The sequence below is a fragment of the Equus asinus genome, chromosome 5 (assembly GCF_041296235.1).
Source record: "Equus asinus isolate D_3611 breed Donkey chromosome 5, EquAss-T2T_v2, whole genome shotgun sequence".
NCBI lineage: Eukaryota > Metazoa > Chordata > Mammalia > Perissodactyla > Equidae > Equus > Equus asinus.
Genome location: NC_091794.1, coordinates 6,109,455 through 6,130,682, shown reverse-complemented (window position 1 = coordinate 6,130,682; position 21,228 = coordinate 6,109,455). Strand labels below are relative to the sequence as shown.

General features: G+C 40.2%; 1 protein-coding gene across 4 annotated transcripts in view; it reads left to right on the top strand.

Moving 5' to 3' along the window:
* Positions 1-11,308, top strand: part of ZBTB11 (zinc finger and BTB domain containing 11) — a 28,801-nt gene extending 17,493 nt beyond the window's left edge. For all 4 annotated transcript variants that reach the window (XM_044771682.2, XM_014853235.3, XM_014853234.3 and 1 more), the window contains exons 5-11: positions 59-238; positions 3,534-3,779; positions 5,113-5,257; positions 5,877-5,994; positions 8,126-8,284; positions 8,402-8,577; positions 9,119-11,308. In XM_044771682.2, coding sequence (XP_044627617.1) covers positions 59-238; positions 3,534-3,779; positions 5,113-5,257; positions 5,877-5,994; positions 8,126-8,284; positions 8,402-8,577; positions 9,119-9,636 — 1,542 coding nt within the window. In that variant the 3' untranslated portion in view covers positions 9,637-11,308. The remainder of the gene's footprint in view (positions 1-58; positions 239-3,533; positions 3,780-5,112; positions 5,258-5,876; positions 5,995-8,125; positions 8,285-8,401; positions 8,578-9,118) is intronic.
* The last annotated feature ends 9,920 nt before the right edge of the window (positions 11,309-21,228 follow it).

The window sequence follows — 21,228 nt, the reverse complement described above, 5'->3', positions numbered from 1 at the left end:
ACTTTAAAAATCAAAATGAGCATATTTACTTAGATTATGCTTCCTATCCCTTAATTAGGTGGCCCAGAAATTAGTTCAAAGAGGAAAAAAGATGAAACAGCCAAAAAGAGATGCTAAGGAGAATACTGAAGAAGAAGCGTCCCATAAATGTGGGGAATGTGGAATGGTTTTTCAGAGACGATATGCCCTTATAATGCACACACTGAAACATGAGAGAGCTAGAGATTACAAGTGTCCTGTAAGTATCTGGAAAGCTAATTGAAGATGGCTGTAACTTCGTGACAAATAGAATCCAACTTACTGCTTCATTATTATCCTATCATTTGTATTCTCTCTGTCTATAAGAGTCATCTTCTGATTTGTATATGTCATTCCTTGACCAAAAAAATTCAGTGACGTACCTCTGCTTGCTCCTAATGCCTTGTAAGACAACATTAAATTTTCATTCTAAAAGTATAAGTTCATAGAAGGGCAAAGAGAACAGGGAGAAGACCTTAGCAGCTAAATCTGGACTCTGATAAAGAGATGGACTAACTGATTTTGCAGATTTGAAAGGGCTCATTCCCACTTTCAGTGGGGAAAGCTGATCAATCTGAATTGTATTGCACACTACCAGATGGCTCTGGAATTAGTCCTACTAGCTACCTTGAAGCAGAAGTGAGACTCGTTGTTAGAAAGTGTTTTTAAGAAGCAAAGAAATCACCACCACCATCCCCTCAGCCAAAGATCCATCTTCTACTTTCTGGAAAAGATAAAACCATAACTGCTCTGGGGCACAGGGTGTACAGTGAGGGTGAATGTACTATACCTACAACAAGGGGAAGTCAAAGTGTACATACTGAATATGGTAACCTTTCAGCTTCTCTTTTCCTACTCAAGTTCCAGAATGTTAGCAGCCTTAATCCGAAAGCAAGAAGATTTCTCAGAGATGAGAAATCCGAAGCCCAATAACAAAAGACCTAAAGATGCTGCTGAAGAAAGCCTGTGGTTGGCATCCCGCCCTCTAGTTACACAGTCATTCCAATCTGGTTTTTTTGTTTTTTGCTTTTTGGGTTTTTTTTGAGGAAGATTAGTCCTGAGCTAACTGCTGCCAATCCTCTTCTTTTTGCTGAGGAAGACTGGCCCTGAGCTAACATCCGTGCCCATCTTCCTCAACTTTTTTTTTTTATATGTGGGACGCCTACCACAGCATGGCGTGCCAAGCGGTGCCATGTCCGCACCTGGGATCTGAACTGGCGAACCCCAGGCCACTGAAGCGGAATGTGCGAACCCAACCACTGCACCACCAGACCGGCCCCACCAATCTCTTTTTTTAACATCTTATTCTGAAATTGAATAGACATCAGTGATCAGACTCATGATAAATATTTCCAGAAAAAAAAGCAACTTTGAGGAATCCAAGACTATGCAGAGAGAAGAAAACTTCAAAAAAAAAAAAAAAAAAAACCCCAAAGTATGATTTATGTCAGAGATAAATGAAAAAGTTACAGACAATAACCAGGTACTCTGTTTTTAAAAGGGCACTTTAAGAGAACAGAGAGCTTTTTTAGGAATAAAATATAATAACACAAATATAAAAATTTCAGAAAAGTTGAGAAATATAATTGACTAAATCAGAAAAGAAAGCAAAAGACAAATTAGAAAATGGGAGTGAAAAAAATTTAGGGGATTGTCTAATGTCTAATATCCAAATAATTCCAAACAGAGAACATGGAGAAGAAAATCACTGATGTAATAAAGAAAAATTTCAAGACATTCAGAATAGAAGTTTCCTTTGTAACAACATGGATAGACCTTGAGGGTATTATGCTGAGTGAAATAAGTCAGAGGGAGAAATTCAAATACCATATGATCTCACTCATAAGTAGAAGGTAAAAACAATGAGAAACAAACACAGAGAAACAGGTTGGATTGGTGCTTACCAGAGGGGAAGGTGGACGGGGAGAGGGTGAAAGGGGTGACTAGGCACACGTGTGGTGATGGACTGTAATTGGTCTTTGGGTGGTGGACATGATGTAATCTGCACAGGATTCGAAATATATTGTGATGGACATCTGAAATTTATATAATGTTATAATCCAATAAACTGCTATAAAAACAAAAATTAAAATTAAAAAATAATTAATTTTAAAAAAATGCAAGTTTCCATGTTAAAAGGGCACATTGAATGCCCAGAACCATGGATGAGGATAAATCTTTATCAAGATATATTATGAAATTTCAGAATCAAGAGACAGATAAAAATCTTATAAATTGCAAGACAGAGAAAAGATGGTCACGGTCGTAGAAGGATAAGGGTCAGAATGGCTCCAGGCTTTTCAGCAGTAACAACAGAAGCTAGAAGGCAGAGAATGGCACGGTGTCTTTAAAGTTCTAAAGGGAAGTGATTCCCAGCTTGGAATATGTAGCCAGTCAAATTGTTTCTGTGGTACGATAAGAACATTTTCAGACATGCGAGGTCTCCAGAACTTTACCTCCCAAACTCCCGTTCTCAGGAAGCTTTTGGCAGAGGTATTCCACTAAAGTGAGCAGACGTGGGGACCGGAGAGTGGGGGGTCCAGTGCTACAGACTGTGCAAGTGTAGGAACAGCCAGCCCAAGTTGGAGCAGGACCTAAGGCTCTGACAGACCTCCCATAGGTGATGTGTTCTAAATCTCCTCTCAGCGCGCAGTTGAGGGAAGGGCTTAGGTGAGGAATTAGCAGTAAATACAGAGAGAAATAAGCAAAACAGAGAACAAAAAGATAGGAAAGAGAATCATAGTGTACTATGTGGCCCAGCCATAATAATGTGTACATCATCCAAATAATGTCAGCACTGTAATTGATCTAATCCAAATTATGACATCCCTGTCGTGAGAAAGTAGGGTAATGGAAGGGATTTGCATGTATTTAGGGAGTGGAGGGCAGAGGAGAGGGTCATCCATTATTCATGTTACTTAGAGTTACAAAGATAAGCATCATGAGAAAGTCACAAAGAAAAAGTGGTAGAGGTAGTGGACCAAGGGACGAGTTTTATTTATTTTTTAAAAAATAGGTTTTGTAGATGGTGAGCGTATATAACTTTGATTTTAAAAGAAAGAACAAAAACTTTCATGAATCCCCAACAACTCAGGATGAAATCCCAAAGACCATCACAGTTTTATCGTTCTACTTTTTCCAACCCGTTTTTCTCCATCCAGCAGGTATTAGCACTCACACTGACAGATTCTTCTGTCTCTGTCCTTCCATTCCTTCAAGACAGACCTAGCCACCTCAGCAAGGCCTTCTCTTGCTCCCTCTTCTTAAATATTGCACCTTTTTTACGTATAAATCCTGTTCTGTGGTTAGATTATAAACCTCTCCAAAGGAGGGCCTGGGTCCTATCCCTTTCATCTTTATAACCTGATACTCAGCGTATTGTCTTTGACGTAGTGTATGTGTTTATTGATTGTATAATTGTAACAAAGAAATGGAAAGTTAAACTATGAGTTGTTGCACTTAACGTTTGTAATAGAGTTACATTTGGACAGAATTTTGTTTACTTTTCCTTTTAGTTGTGTAAAAAACAGTTCCAGTACCGTGCCTCCTTGCGAGCACATCTTATTCGACATGCCAGAAAAGATTCGCCTGCCTCATCCTCTTCCAATTCCACGTCTAATGAGGCATCAGGAACATCGTCTGAGAAGGGCAGAACCAAACGAGAATTTATATGTTCCATATGTGGAAGGACATTACCTAAATTATATTCTCTTCGAATACATATGTTAAAGCACACAGGTGTAAAGCCACATGCGTGCCAGGTAAAGCCATGACATTTTGTTGTATATAGAAGATTGGAACTTAACTGGTGAGACTGGCTGATTCTGGAGTCACCCTCACTCTTGTAAAATGTCAAAGGGAATTCTGTGGTTTTCTCAGTTTGTTGCCTGGGTCAAGGGTGATTCCCAGTTATGTTAATTTGCTGTTTAATTTGTTGTAATTTGAGATGAATCTATTTAGGATGTTCCTGAAACTTAGGGTTCAGAGGATGTACTGGCTGAGAATAAACAGTTCATCATCCCGGTCATCTCTTAACCTTCAGCAGGGCCATCCTAGGCTGAAAGAGAACCCATGACTTGAAAAGATCTCAGCAAAAACCCTGCCTGAGCTGTTTGTCCTTCTCTAGAGCTGAGGGCTAAGGGCACCCAGATGCCAAAATAAGACTCTTGGGTAAGAGTCTTGAGATTAGCCACCTTTGGGCTATTTGGAACAGTGAAAAGTTTCTAGTAGCACCTATAGCCTTACATAGAAGCATGATCCACTGTTTTTATTATTAAACAGTTTTGGAACCAATGAGATTTTTTTAATGAGATTTTTAATGTTTCTCTCTCTCGGGTTTTTTTAAGCTTTTTATTATATAAGAACAGAATGTAAGAGAGTAGACTTTCCTGTACCCTTCATCCGGCTTCAAAGTTATCAACACGTGTTCGGTTGTTTTATGTATGTTGTCACTCATTGCCCTGCTTCCTCCTGCACTCAATTATTTTGAAACAAAATCGTAAACATCATTTTATTCGTAAGTTTAAGAACTAAGTATTAATTGGGCCTCTGGTCTTCTAGTGTAGCATTACTCCAAATATGTAGTCCATGGCAGGTAAGTACAGGAATGAAGAGTAAAGCTATAGAAATTGTCATGGCAATTTGACATTGATGTTTTTATCGTGTTTAACAAAAATCTCTCCCCAGTGGACTGGGGAAAGGAAAAAAAAGTGGTTCTTCATCACAGAGAGTTTGAGGAGCACTGTTCTAGTTGATGTAGCAGCAGATGAGTATATTTTCTTGATCAAGCTCCTATGTCCCTTTTAATATAAGGTGTACTGTTTACCAGTCTCACAAGGGCAACGTGAGGTGGTTTTGTACTGCTTTGAGCTCCTCCAGTGACCACATGGATGTAAGAAAAATGGCAGTATTTGTTAGGTACCGAATCAGAAGATGATCAGCCATCTGATATTCCTGGCATTTGTTTAAACTTTTACTTTGTTGTTTTACTTATAATTTAAGTTTTTGATTCAAAATGGCATACTGGTTTCTCTGTCCTCATTCTTCCGATATGTCCTTTCTGTTACACTGGTTTAAATACCTCTGCTGTCTTAGGTCTGTGGAAAGACTTTCATCTACAAGCATGGTCTAAAGTTACACCAGAGTCTCCATCAGTCACAAAAGCAGTTCCAGTGTGAACTCTGTGTTAAATCATTTGTTACCAAACGGAGTCTTCAAGAACATATGAGTATTCACACAGGTAATGAGAAATTTATATTGACATAGTTAGATATTGTGTGCTATTAATTTACTATTATACTGATTACACTGTGATTATTTTGGAAGTTATATTGATATTGTGATGGCTGTATGTGTACAGTTTTTTATTAATGAGAGTAAAGTTAAAAGGTGTTCTTAAGTCTAGTTTTATGTGTACTGAGTACTAAATCATGCATAATATAGATCCAGGCACCTAAGGAAATGATCCTGCTTTTAAAAAGTTAAGCAATAGGCAGATGTAACTGTCAGCGTGATATGTGGCTTATAATTTTATTAGAAGTTGTGGTCTACACATATTTTCAGTGCTTAAAGCAGTTGTGTGGAAATGGCTGGGGAAGGGTAGAGGCCTGCTCTAGGACTTCGGTGCTGTGCTGTTATAATCCTGATGATTATGCAAATGTATGACGTTCTTTGGGCGTAGTACTGTAGTTGAGAAGAAATAGGGATTTTGATGTGGTTTGTTAGTCTTAGAAGGTGACTGCCAAACGTTATCGTTTCATGTCCCCTTGATCAGATAACTTCTGAAATATGTCATACAGTATTCTATTGGAAGGACACCTGATTGCTGGATTTGTGACACGGTTTTTATTTTTTTAAAGGAGAGTCCAAGTACCTTTGCTCAGTGTGTGGAAAGTCTTTTCACAGAGGCTCTGGACTCAGCAAGCACCTAAAGAAACACCAGCCAAAGCCTGAGGTTCGAGGCTATCATTGTACTCAGTAAGTATTTAATATGTGAACCAGTCAATTTCTTTATGTTCTTACTCAGTTTATTTGAAAGTGGCTTTCAAGAGAAAATCTTTGAGGTGACTATAGTTGATAACAGTGTATTGTATAATTGAAACTTAAGAGAGTAGAACCTAAATGTTCACATATGTATATAGATTTATCTCTGAGGTGATGGATATGTTAATTAACTAAATGGGAGGAATCATTTCACAATGTATACATACATCAGATCATCACAGTGTACGCTTTAAATACCTTGCAGTTGATTTGTCAGTTAGACCTCAATAAAGCTGTAAAAAGAATGTTTGAAGATATTAAACTATTTGTTTACCCTTGATTTTAATCAGTCTTTTTAGCTTTGATGTTGCTATTTATGATTTTTTAAAGTTTCATTTAGATATAAATCACATAGCATAAAATCACTCATTTAAAATGACTTAAAGAGATTCTTCAGATGTGCTCCCTGGAGGTGGGTACTGTAGGAAAAAACGGTCCCAGTGCCAGCCAGTTTGTTTCTGGGCAGTTCCTCTGAAGTTCTGGGCCCTCTGCTGGTTTCTCCTTTCTTCAGTCTCCCTTTCTTTTTCCCTTTTTTCATTTTCCAAAGCCTCTTGGAATCTCTTTTTTATAATTGAGGTAAAATTTACATAACATAAAATTAATCCTTTTCTAGTGTATAGTTCTCAGCTTTAGTCCGTTCACAACTCTGCCTTGGCCTTCTCTTCCTGTTTGTGCAGAGTCGGCCAGAGGTGAGAGCTTAGGGCCTTACCAGGTCTTTGCTGAGCGTGTGCCCAGCCCTGGCTAAGTGTGTGGACTTCTAGGTTCCTGGGGATCTGTGAGAGTTTTTCAAAGCCCCTGTTCCCCAGAGTCTCTCATGCCCAGCCTTTCCTCCCAATACGTAAGGTTTGTGTGTTGTTTGTACCAAACTATTATTCCTTGCCCCAGGCAGCAGTGACTCGTACATTTACCTTTAAATATTTTCAACACACTCCTCCTCCTTCCGCCCAGTCCTCAGCCCTGGGAGAGTCAGGCACGATAAAGGCAAGCCCTTGAGAGGATCCTTCAGGGAGTCACAACATAGGTCAAAACAAACAACCACAGTTTTTTGAGCAGAAGTCCCTCTGGCACTAGGAACTTGTAGGGGGAATGCAGGCTCGTCTTCACGGCTGCTGCTGAGCTGAGGGACCGGGGACCGGGCTAGGGTGAGTTCAAATGCCACGGAGCTCTTTTACTGAGATTCAACAAGTTTTTTCTTGGTTAAACGTTTCCTGGTCACTGTAAACTTTTCATTAGTTTCCAGAGTTTCAATAAAATTGATTCTGATAGTTTTGCCAATTTGTCCACAGCTTTTGTGGAGGGATGGGCTTTTGGTGTTCCCTATTCTGCAGTCTTTGCTGATGTCACTCTAGTCAGTCCTTGTTTAAAACAAAGGTAGTTTATTATCAATCCATTTTTAGTTGCAAGTGAAAGAAAACGACCTAAACTGGCTTGAATGAAAAGTAAAATCTAGATGTCTAAATGCTTTAATATAAACTGTATTCAGATTCATTAGCACTTGGTGTCTCTGAGGCTTCATATGGACAAGGCAGTGGCAATGGTTTCAGCCCCACATCCTCTCAACTCCCAAGTTGTCAAGCTACTTCCCTCATAGTTCCTCCAGCAGCCCTGAGGTTCACTGCCGTTCGCTCTGGTTCAGTCACTTGGTTACCCCTGAATCGATCACTGTGGCCAAGGGAAGGCCGTGCTCAGGTCGACTTTGGCCTGAGCCAGTTGTTCCATCCTCATGGTCAAGATTGAGGCCTACTCCCAACACATGGACAGAGAATGAGAGAGGGTAAAAAGGGATCAGATGGAGTCGAGGGGGGCAGAAAATAAATGTCCTCTGTAATAACCTTTGGGAGCTCTACGTGGTTCTTTCTAAAATGTTTCTAGTGCTCTAGAGCTAAAAGAACTTAAAACCCAGCAGCCTTATTGCACGATTAGAATACTAGTGAATTTTTTTTTCTTTTAAATTGGGCTCATCTTGTGGAGTTCTAGAAACCCAAGAATATACTGAGTTCTTGGAAACTTGTTTTAAAAGAATAATAAGATGATCCAGTTGCATGATTGAATGTTATTATTGCAGATGTGAAAAAAGTTTCTTTGAAGCTAGAGATCTTCGCCAGCACATGAACAAGCATCTTGGTGTGAAGCCATTCCAGTGCCAATTTTGTGATAAGTGTTATAGTTGGAAAAAAGATTGGTATTCCCATGTGAAGTCTCATTCTGTCACTGAGCCTTACAGGTGGGTAAATGAGAGGAGGGTGTGAACTTCATTGAGAGATTTATGTACTTGGGTTAATCTTATGGATGGTGGTGCTTTGGAAAAAATAGTTCAGGTTTTCTTCCCCCCCTATTTTAGGTGTAATATATGTGGCAAAGAATTTTACGAGAAAGCATTATTCAGAAGGCATGTAAAGAAAGCTACCCATGGGAAGAAAGGAAGAGCAAAGCAGAACCTGGAGCGGGTGTGCGAACGTTGTGGCAGGAAGTTCACTCAGCTGAGAGAGTACAGGAGGCACATGAACAACCATGAAGGTAACTACACTTGATATCATGTGTGCATCTCATAGAACAAAACCAATCCAGGAGTGACTCTCCCTTCCCCAGCCCTCAGCCTATTACTCACCTTCCTTGATAAGAGATTTCTCATGGACGATTTATTCACGTGACAGAGGTGACCCTGAATCTGCATGCCTAATTGTTTTATAGATAGATTCCTTTTTTAGTGAACTTAATATTCTGTGCCAACATTTTTATGCTGAACTGACTGCCTGAAGCCTCTGTGTCCTTATCCTAGGATGACAGGATTCGGCGAAGGTTAAGGGATTCTGTGCACAGGAAACTCAGAGTTGTCTCTCAGTGACTTCTATCCATGGGAACACCTTTAGAGAGATTACAGTGCAGAGTCTGGTTTAAGTAAACCATTAGGTCCTAAATAAAAGACTGCAGTAGTCAAGATAGAAAGACTTAGGGGTTACTGTCCTTAAAGAAGAGCATTATTTATCAGGCTTCTTTAATATGTTTTGGTACTTTGACCTCACTACACACAGCTTTCCTTTTTTTTTTTTTTTAACAGGAGTTAAGCCATTTGAGTGCTTAACATGTGGAGTATCTTGGGCTGATGCCCGATCTCTAAAACGCCACGTCAGAACACATACAGGTGAACGGCCCTATGTCTGTCCCGTATGTAGTGAAGCCTACATAGATGCTAGAACACTCCGTAAACATATGACTAAATTCCACAGAGATTATGTGCCTTGCAAAATTATGCTGGAAAAAGATACCCTTCAGTTTCATAACCAAGGAACTCAAGTGGAGCATGCTGTTAGCATCTTAACAGCAGATATGCAGGAACAAGAAAGCAGTGTTCCTCAAGAACTGGAGACTGTGGTTGTGACAGGAGAAACTATGGAAGCTCTTGAAGCTGTTGCAGCTACGGAAGAGTGTCCGTCAGTATCTACACTTTCTGACCAAAGTATCATGCAGGTGGTTAATTATGTGCTGGCACAGCAGCAAGGACAGAAGCTCTCTGAAGTCGCAGAAGCCATTCAAACTGTTGAAGTAGAGGTGGCACATATTTCAGAAGCAGAATGAGTATAGCAGTGGAGATAAAAAGAAGTGACATCTCATGGATGCTCAGCTCCCAGAATGTTTGTTTACAGTACTATATGGCTGTCGCCTGGACTGTAGGTCGAGGCTCTGGGCTGTTTGGTGATGTTTGAACATTTCTAAACGGTTTGTCTGGCTAATGGGGTCTATAGAAAAGTCCATTTACTGTAAGGAAATTGAAAACAAATCTATTTGATGGCAGTGGTTTATCATGGTATACTTTTTATGAATTAATGTTTATAAAGAACTGTACTAAATTAAAAACTGTACGGTTTCATTTGCATTTTGACATTATTGTATACTTGAGTTTAAAAGGCTGCACCAGTCGGCTTTTCTTCTCCTTTCCTGTCAAAATATAGAGGCTCTGTGATTTCATTTGCCCTGTTTATGGGTTAAAAAAAAGATCTAATATAAAGCATTTTAGTAGGATGCATAGGTATATTACATTTTTTAAATGCTTCAAATCTGTGATTCTTGACTATTTATTTTAACCCCTTATATGTCAGGGATTCTTTATTCTATTTTAAAGCACTTAATGAGTTACATGTTGTAATCAAGTTTGCACAGTATACTTATCTATATGGGGAACCCTTATGAATAGCTGTTTTTTAAAATGCCATTAAAATGCATGAAATGCCTATTAAAGCCTTACTATGCTATCTTTTCAAGGCAAATAAATTGACCATGAGCAAAGAACACTCTTATTAAACACTGTTGATGGGAAATTTCTTCTTGATAACATAGGACAACAAATGGGGGGAAAATGAATGTTGTTCTTTTGCTCAAGAATGAACACATTAAAACTAGGTTCGGTATGTTTGCAGCTTTGTATCATGTTTAATTGTTCAATTTTGTTGAAAAACTGCAGCTTATAAATAGGATAGCAATATAGACATCTACAGCGGTCCTGTGGATACCATATAATTGTCAAGTAATTTCAGAATATTGAAGAGTCTTTACTTCAGCCCTCATGATGGTATACCACTTAAAGAAATTATGGTCCACCAAATTGTTGACAGTAAATTATTTTTAAAAAGTTGTATATTAATTTGTGTTTGATTTTTAAATTCCCACCCCTTTAAGCTATCCACTTTTCTGATTTTCAAGATAACCATGGGGAGATGCCACATTTCTCTCCTCTGGGAAACTACCACTCAAACTATAATTGTTAAAATTAAACTTTTAAGTTTTAGAAGCTAAAATAAGGTGTAAAATTAAGATACAAACAAATCACATGTAAATCATTCCTAAAGCACAAGAAAAGAATGTGCCTTGATGTACATATATTAAGATACTTATTCCAGTTTACTTTAAAAATGGCTTAAAAGATAAAGAATAAATGTGATGCCATGCATGCATTATACCTGTATATGTAATATTTGCATTTGCAAGTTTCCCTTTGTTTCCGTAGCTGTGTGGCTGACCTACAATTTTAAGTGAATTGACATACAGTCTGTCAGTTTGTGATGGCTGCTTGTTTATTGTGTCTTTCGGTTAGTTAGTGAAAATGTATTTCAATCTAAGATTTGAAATTGTCTTTTATGTTCCATCCTCACCATTGTTACTGGATTTAGTTAATTGTGTAAGACCATTAATGTATGTCATAAATATGTAAATAAAAGATGTTGAATCTTGTTTAAAAGCATAAGCTTTGGAATTGAGCCTGTCACTATTTTCAATTCATAAATCAGTTACTGTTATTTGGTGTTTTGAACTTAATTCATTTTTAAAGGGAAAGGAAGTTGACCACATTCAAAAATAACCATTGGAGGCCCGGCCCTGTGGCCGAATGGTTAAGTTCAAGCGCTCCCCTTCCACAGCCTGGGGTTTCGCTGGTTGGGATCCTGGGCGCAGACATGGCACTGCTCATCAGGCCATGCTGAGGGTGGCATCCCACATAGCACAACCAGAGGCACCCACAACTAGAATATACAACTATGTACTGGGGGGCTTTGGGGAGGAGAAGAAGGGGGAAAAAAAGAAGATTGGCAACAGATGTCAGCTCAGGTGCCAATCTTTAAAAAGAAGAAAGCCGTTGGATGAACACGTAATATTATGAAAACGTCTTTTAAACCTGATCTTACCACAAAATAAAAAGTAGTGCAGGGGCCGGCCCAGTGGCGCAGCAGTAAAGTTCACATATTCCACTTTGCGGCAGCCCGGGGTTCACCGGTTCAGATCCTGGGTGCGGACATGGCACCGCTTGGGAAAAGTCATGCTGTGGTAGGCGTCCCACATAGAAAGTAGAGGAAGATGAGTATGGATGTTAGCTCACAGCCATCCTTCCTCAGCAAAATGAGGAGGATTGGCAGTAGTTAGCTCAGGGCTAGTCTTCCTCAAAAAAAAAAAAAAAAAATAGTGCAATTAACTGCCAACTTTGGATAAATTAAGTATGTAGTTTACATAAATTGCATGTAGGAACAAGTGTTAAGCTTCCAAAAATTCAGCTTTATATTACTATGGGGGGAACCTCTGTATAACAATTCTCTTTTAGAAACACACATTGTTTTGTTGTTATCAGATGACTTTCCCACATTGTTTTGTTGTTATCACATGAGTTTCCTGAAACCGTGTGGGTATCCCCTGGTTAAATCTACTTGTTACTAACTGCTCCTAAGCAATTTGAGTCATTGCTGTTGGTCACTGAAATGTATATATTGTCGATAGAAATGAATTAACTAATCCTCCAATGTTTTTTTTTAATTGAGTTCATTATAGTCTACATCATTGTGAAGTTTCAGTTGTAACAATATTTCTCCTCCGTCACCACGTAAGTGCTCCCCTTCACCCGTGCCCACCGCCCACCCCTTTTCCCTGGTAACCACTGAACTGTTTTCTTTGTCCATGTGTTTGTTTATATTCCACATATGAGTGAAATCATGTGGTGTTTATTTTTCTCAGTGTGGCTTATTTCATTTAACATAATATCCTCCAGGTCGATCCATGTTGTTGCAAATGGGATGAATTTGTCTGTTTTTCTGGCTGAGTAGTATTCCGTTGTATATATACACCACATCTTCTTTATCCAATCATTAGTTGATGGGCGCTTGGGTTGCTTCCATGTCATGGCTATTGTGAACAGTGCTGCAGTGAACATGGGTGCATATGCTACTTTGCATTGTTGATTTCAAGCTAGTTGGATAGATACCCAGCAGTGGGATGGCTGGGTCATATGGTATTTCTATTTTTAATTTTTTGAGGAATCTCCATAATGTTTTCTATAGTGGCTACACCAGTTTGCATTCCCACCAGCAGTGTATGAGGGTAGCCTTTTCCCCACCCTCTCCAACATTTGTTATTTTTAGTCTTAGTGATTATAGCCATTTTAACAGGTGTAAGATGGTATCTTAGTGTAGTTTTGATTTGCATTTCCCTGATGATTAGTGATGTTGAACATCTTTTCATGTGCTCAGTAGCCATCTGTATATCTTCTTTGGAAAAATGTCTGTTCATATCCTCCACCCATTTTTTGATTGGGCTGTTTTTTTGTTCAGTTCTGTGAGTTCCTGATATATGGAGATTAACCCCTTGTCAGATATATGATTTGCAAATATCTTCTCCCAATTGGTGGGTTGTCTTTTTGTTTTGATCCTAGTTTGTTTTGCTTTGCAGAAGCTCTTTAGTCTGATGAAATCCCACTTATTTTTTCTTTTGTTTCCCTTGTCTGAGAAAACATGGTATTTGAAAAGATCCTTTTAAGTTCAATGTCAAGGGGTGTACTACCTATTATCTTCCAAGAGTTTTATGGTTTCAGGACTTATCTTCAAGTCCTTGATCCATTTTGAGTTTATTTTTGTGTATGACATGAGATAATGGTCTACTTTCATTCTTTTGCATGTGACTGTCCAGTTTTCCCAACACTATTTATTGAAGAGACTATCTTTTCTCCATTGTATGTTCTTGGCACCTTTATTGAAGATTAGCTGTCCGTAGATGTGTGGTTTTATTTCTGGGCTTTCAGTTCTGTTCCATTGATCTGTCTGCCTATTTTTGTACCAGTAACATGCCGTTTTGATCACTATGGATTTGTAGTACATTTTGAAGTCAGGGATTATGATGCCTCCAGCTTTGTTCTTTTTTCTCAGGACTGCCTTAGCAATTTGGGGTCTTTGGTTGCCCCATAGGAATCTTAGGATTCTTTGTTCTATTTCCATGAAGAATGTTATTGGGATTCTGATTGGGATAGCGTTGAATCTGTAGATTGCTTTAGGCAGTATGGACATTTTAACTATGTTTATTCTTCTAATCCATGTGCATGGAATATCTTTCCATTTCTTTATGTCATCATGGATTTCTTTCAGTAATGCCTTATAGTTTTCATTGTATAAGTCCTTCACTTCCTTGGTTAAATTTATTCCTAGATATTTTATTCTTTTTGTTGAGATTGTAAATGGAATTGTGTTCTTGAGTTCTCTTTCTGTAAGTTCGTTATTACAGTATAGAAATGCAACTGATTTTTGTAAGTTAATTTTGTACCCTGCAACTTTACTGTAGTTGTTAATTATTTCCAATAGTTTTCCAATGGATTCTTTAGGGTTTTCTGTATATAAGATCATGTCATCTGCAAACAGCGAGTTTCACTTCTTAACTCCCTGTTTGGATTCCTTTTATTCCTTTCTCTTGCCTAATTGCTCTGGCCAAAACCTCCAGTACTATGTTGAGTAAGAGCGGTGAGAGTGGACATCCTTGTCTTGTTCCTGTTCTCAGGGGGATAGCACTCAGTTTTTCCCCATTGAGTCGGATGTTGGCTGTGGCTTAATCATATATGGCCTATATTAGGTTGAGGTAATTTCCTTCTATCCTCATTTTCTTAAGAGTTTTTATCATAAATGGCTGTTGGATCTTGTCAAATGCTTTCTCTGCATCTCTTGAGATGATCATGTGGTTTTTATTCCTCATTTTGTTAATGTGGTGGATCACATTGATTGTGGATGTTGAACCATCTTATGGGTTTTGTTTTATTAAAAGCCATTGGCTTTTAATTTAAAGCCAGGTGGGTTTTAGTCTGTTTGTTTTATTAGAATCCAGCGGCTGTTTACAGAATTTCACAAGTTTCCCTGAAGTGCTGGACTTGAGCTAATGCAAACCTTGGGTGTCTCTTTTTTAATAGCATTGGTGTAAACTGTCTGCATGATGCTTCCTGCTCATGATTCCTCTCTTCAAATCTGCAGTCTCCTTGGAGGTTCCTAAACAGGCTTACATCTAATGTTTGGAACATACACAATAAAAGCCTTGGCCTCCCCTGATCCTATACATTTATCAGTTATAGTTTCTAGAGGCTTGTGGAGCAAAGATGCATTGATAGCGTCTTTATTTCTTGAATCATTTAAAACATGCCATGCCTACGTTATAGTCTATTGACTGAAGTTTTGAAGTTTAGTACTGCTGCTGATTGGATTTTTCCTCAAGAGTTTTATAAATTTTAGAGTATGAACTCACCTCCAATAGGGCCTTGTCTTTGGGAATCCTTTGTCACCCACCCGGGTTGACGGTGGGTCCTTCCAGATCCGTTCTGTGTGCTTCTCCTAGGTTGCTCCAAGAGTCCTGGTGGCGAGGTACTGTTTGTGGCTTAGCTTCCCAGACCACGGTCTCTCAGCCCAACTGGGAGTTTGAACTTGAGACCAGGGCGAGGGAAAGCGCGTTGTTCTAGATCTTCAAGGGGGGCTTCTGCACACCCGGAGCCCAGCCTGGGACAGACAGACGTCCCTTCTGCCTGGGCGGTGAATGGAGTTTCTTCTGGTTTGTTCTTTCAGTCACGATGTAGCTCTTCAGTGGTCCCAGCTTTGTGTGGAATTCTTAGTCCCAATTTCTGCAGACCTAAATCCTGCTCTCTTGCCACCTTTGGGCTGTCAAAAGCCAGCCCCCTTCTAAGTGGCAGTGCCATCTACCACAAGAACCACCATGGGCTACGCCAGTTTCCGCTCAGGCTCCTCTTAGTCCGATGACATTCCCTTTCTTACAAACTCCTACTACGATTTTCACAGGAGTTGGTTACGTTTTATCAAGCCAAGATTTTCAGCTATTTTAGTCTCTTCCGAACTCTGAAAACCAAATAGTGTTGTTTCTTTAAATATTTTTCCCCTCTGGTCCTCTCTTCTTTATTTCTGAGAGAAGGTTTTATTTCTACCTTCAACACATCTTTCATTCTCCCCATCTTTTTCTCCTTTCCTGATAACCTTCTGATCTTTAACTTTTTTTTTCCATTATCTATTGAATTCTTCATTGTAATAGATTTCTTAGATGAGCACTTCCGCTTGGTTCTTCATGGGTGCTTATTTATGCTTCCCTTTTCCATTCATCTTTCCTTGCCTTGCTGATTGGATTTATTATGCTCATTTCTTACTGTATCTGTCCTGTGTGCTCTGCTGAAACATTACTTTTTGTGAGTGTACCACAATTTTACCATTCTACTGTTGATGGATATTTGGGTTATTTTCGGTTTGGGGTTATCATGAAGAATGCAAGGACCGTTTTTCTCCTCTTGGTGTATATGGGCACGCATTTCCGTTGGGTATATAACTAAGAGTGGAACTGGAGTCATTTGGGTTTGTGAATGTTCATTTACAGATAAGACCAAAGTATTTTCCAAAGAGATTGTGCCAGTTTACACTCGCAGTGGGGTTCTCTGCATGCTTGCCAAGTACTGGTAGTGTTGCTGCTTACTTAAGCTCACCCGTCCCAAGATGCATGTGCTTAGGATCCCTCACCCAATAAATAGTATTTTCAAAACAAGATATAGAAATATTTATGTAAATGTGTATATGTGTGTGTTTATGTATACATACATATATTCTCTAGTTTTTTTATCTAGATAGCCTGGGAGCAGTGACACCCCCAAGCAATGATGACACCTAGCTCCTAGATATTGGTTTCTAGAAGAAATTTTTTTTTCTTAAAGATTGGCACCTGAGCTAACATCTGTTGCCAATCTTTTTTTTCCCTTCTTCTCCCAAAGCCCCCCAGTTCATGGTTGTATATTCTAGTTGTCGGTCCTTCTGGCTGTGCTATGTGGGATGCCGTCTCAGCATGGCTTCATGATGAGCGGTGCCATGTCCGCGCCCAGGATTCAAACCGGTGAAACCCTGGGCCGACGAGGCAGAGCGTGCGAATTTAACCACTAGGCCATGGGGCCGGCCCTGGATATTGGTTTCTAAAAGCCGCTCCCCAATAGAAGGAACTCAGGTCCTTGGGGAAATGGCTGATTTCAGGGCTGAGTAGGGAAAGTACAAGATGAGTCTGGAAAATCTTGTGTCAGAAAGCAAGGAGATGCTCAAAGAATGATAGGGACATATCAAGAGGGCACAGAACTCCTTGAAGGGACTCTCACTGTCCAAATCGTGGCAAAGTGAGTGAGCATCATAATGATAGTAACAGACTAGACACCATTGAATAAAACAGGAAGCCATAAATCCACTGTTAGGAGGCCTTAAAACCATCCCCAGGTTCAGTGATTGAACAGACGGACTCATAGCACTTAGCAAACAGTCATATTCATGGCTATGATTAATTACTGAGGAAGGATATAAAACAAAACCAGGGAAGGGAAAAGACACGTGTGGGACAGTCCAGAGGAAACAAGCACAAGTTTCCAAGAATCCCAATGGAATCAAGCTTAGCTTAATTCCTTCAGCTGTGAGTTGCGATGGCACACGAGCAAAGTGTTGTCTACCAGGAGGCTCACTGGAGACTCAGCACCCTGGGTTTTTGTTTGTTTGTTTTTGTTTTTGTTTTTTTTTTTGAGGAAGATTAGCCCTGAGATAACTACTGCCAGTCCTCCTCTTTTTGCTGAGGAAGCCTGGCCCTGAGCTAACATCTGCGCCCATCTTCCTCTACTTTCTATGTGGGACGCCTACCACAGCATGGCGTGCCAAGTGGTGCCGTGTCCGCACCCCGGGATCCGAACCGGCAAACCCCGGGCCGCCGAGAAGCGGAATGTGCGAACTTAACTGCTGCACCACCGGGCCAGCCCAGCACCCAGGGTTTTTACTGGTGCTGGTCACACAGGCATCCTCCGTTTAGCACATTCCAAAACTGCAGACTCCCAGAAGGAAAGCAATTGCTCGGCGTAAAGCACATTATGTACGAGGCGTTGAGGCGCAGAGAGCCGCACTTTTAGGAGAGGCGCTGCGTCAGGGCAGGGAACTGTTCACCAGCTGAGTTTCCAGATGCCAGACGAAGCCAACCTGGAAGCAGGATTTGTAAGGATAGCAGTCTCAGACCTGCTGTATTAACTTGTTTCTGCATGTCCACTGAGATAAGTAAATGAATGAAAAAATGGAAAATTTGATGAACAGGGTATTTCAATAATTCCCCCACAAAATATTCATTAATTACAAAGGAGAAAAGAACCTCATGGTGGAGGAGTCTGACAGATAACATCTTAATCAAATAATCAAAGTGATCATCATCAGTAACAGGATAATCAAAATTGTGGGCCTCTTGATATAGGATGCAATTAGAAGAACACAACATCACATGTTATTTCTGTCAAAAATGCATAACTTTAATCATGAGGAAGCATTAGACAACCCCAAATTGGGGGATATTCTACAGTTACTGGCCTATGAGATTTAAAAGTGTCAAGTCATGAAAAAAAGACTGAAGAACTGGACCAGACCAAAGGCGACTAACCAGACACGACAGCGAATGCAGTGAGTGATTCTGAACCAGCCCCTCCGCTGGAAGGCCATGGGTGAAGGTGGAAAGCAGCCGGAGGACCGGATGGAAGTAATGCATCAATGTTAGTTCCCTGGCTGTATGGCAGTTGTGTAGAAGAGTGAACTTATTCATAAAAATACATAACAATTCAGGTGTGATGGGGCATCAGGCTGACAAGTTACTCTCAAAAAGCTCAAGAAAAAAATTACTTGTAATTTTTTTGTAAGTTTGAGATTGTTTCAAAATAAAATTATTTTTTAAATGAATGGGAGGAGGATCAACATCTGGTATGGCAGATGAGGAGCTCTGTGGACCTGTTTCCCCAGGAAAATTGTAAAAACAGAAACAAAGACAACCATTTAAAGCCTCTGGAAATGGTCCTATGGGCAAACAGCAAATGAAGAACATTTATTCAAGAAAAATTTATGAAAATTCATTAAGAAAGGCAAGAGTCTGTGGTATCTGAACCAAGGCCACTCTTTGCCTCCTGCATCTCAGCTCAGTGAGGTGGAGACGCCACTCGACTGTTGCATCCCAGAATTCAGGGGTCCCTCTCCTGCCAGCTTGCAGTTGGAGGGCTGTCTTCCTGGGGGGACCAGGACGTCAGTCTTTCTCATTCTGCCCCCAGCTGCCTGTTCCTGAGATAAGGCCTGGGGAAGTGAGGTTGGGACGTGAGGGCTCCCTTCTTCCACCCAGATCCCATTTGTGAAACAGAGGCGCTACCTCTGGCAAAGTGAGCTGAGGAGACTGAGGCCCGACCACCGGTGTCTCTGTTCATGAGCTGCTGGTTCCAGGCCAGGAGAGGGAAGCCAAGAGGACTCAGGCTGCTGCTGCCCCTTCCACCAAGCACTCAGTTTGCAGAGCAAGAGTGTCACTCACATGTTTGCCATTGTCCCCCCTCCAGCTCCAGAACCCTGGCTCAGAGACTTTGCCTGGAGGGAGGAGCAGGCAGTGAAACAGAGCTTCTCATCTCTTCCAAAGAACTGACTTTATTTACAACACAGTGTGAAGGACACTGTGACAGTGGGGGTTAAGGTGACAGGCCATTGGGAGGAGATTCAAGATACAGGAATAAACCAGGTCTGCCAGTTTGTAAGAGAGGACTAGGGAACAGGGCAGCCGGGAGGAGCCCTCCTGAAATCAGAACAAATACAAACACTGACCTCAGAAGTTATTCTTTCAGAGGAACAATTTGACTGGATTGGCTTGTTTGTGGAATGCTGTAATTTGTTGCTCTAATAATTTAATCCCAGGGCATTATTCAAAACAATGGAACAATTATTCAGCAATTAGTGGAGTTCAACAGCTGGGTGTGAGCATGGAAAGAGAGGAAGAGAACACCACCGAAGTCATTGTCATCCCAGGGTGACTGTGGGCTTAGTCAAAGCTGTACCTCTCTGAGGAGGGGAGACAGCCTCCACTGTAATAACCCAGCCAGTCACTCAGCACGCAAGCAAATAACAATAACCAGCCCTCGAGAGGGGAAAGGAGAAGGGAGCCAGTACCCGGAGTTACTACAATCTATCATCTAAAATGCCCATGGCATGCAAAGCAGCAGGAAAGTATGCCTCGTACACTGGAAAAAAGTAGGCAACAGAAACTGCCTGTGAGAGCAACCAGATGTCAGATTTATCAGAAAACGACTTCAAAATAACCATTATAAATATGTTTACAGAACTAAAGAAAACCATTTTTTCAGCCTGCTTGAACTGTCAAAACAAAATGCCACAGGCTGTGTGGCTTAAACAACGGAAATTTATTTCTCACAGTTCTGCATGCTGGAGAGCCCAAAGTCAACGTGCTGGTGAGGTAGGTTTCATCCAGGGGTCTCTTCTTTCTTTGGCTTGTAGGTGGCCACCGTTTTGCTGTGTGCTCACATGACCCCGTTTTTGTGTGTGTGTGGACAAAGAGAGAGAACACTCTGGTGTCTCATTTTGTAAAGACGACGATCCTATCCAGTCAGGGCCTCACCCTATGGCCTCCATTAACTCACAGTCCTCACCCCCAGATAAAGCCACACTGGGGGTTAGGGACTCAGCATGTGAATGGGGGACGGGGACGGTACACAGACATTCGGTCCATAACAACTACAACTAAACAAGTGAAGGAATGTGTTACAATGCTGCATCAAATAGAGAATATCAATAAAGAGATGGAAAGTAAAAAAAGAACCAAATGGAAATTAATGAAATGAAAAGTAAAATAAGTAAAAGAAAAATGAGTTGGAAAGTAAAATAAAAAATTCCCTAGAGAGGTTAAACAATAGATTTGAACTGGCAAAAGAAAAAATAAGTGAATGTCAAGATAGACTGACAGATTATGCAAACCAAAGAACAGAGGGAACCGAATGAAGAAAAATGAAGAAAGCCTCAGAAAAATGTGGGACACGATTAAATGCACCAATATGTACATAAGGGGAGTAACAGAAGGAGAGGAGAAAGAGAAAGGAGCAGAAAAAAAAATGGGCGAAAAATGGTTGAAAACTTCCAAAATTTATTGATAAACAATAACCTACACATCCAGGAAGTTTAATGAACTCAAATTAGGAGAAACACAAAGAGACCCACAAGCAGACTCATCATAGTGAAAATGCTGAAAGTCAAAGACAAGGAGAAAATGGTAAAACCAGTAAGAGAAAAACAAGTCTTTACTTACAAGGGAGCCCCAGTAAGATTAACAGATGACTTCTCAGCAGAAACAATGGAGGGCGTAAAGCAGCAGGATAACATATTCAAAGTGCTTAAACAAATAAACTTACACCAAGAACCCTATATGCAGTAAAACGATCTTTCAAAAGTGAGGTGAAATAAAGACCTTATCAGATAAACACAGAGAATTTGTGGCTAGTAGACCTGCCTTGCAACAAATACTAAAGGAAACTTTTTAGGCTAAAAACAATTGAATTCTGATGGTAATTCA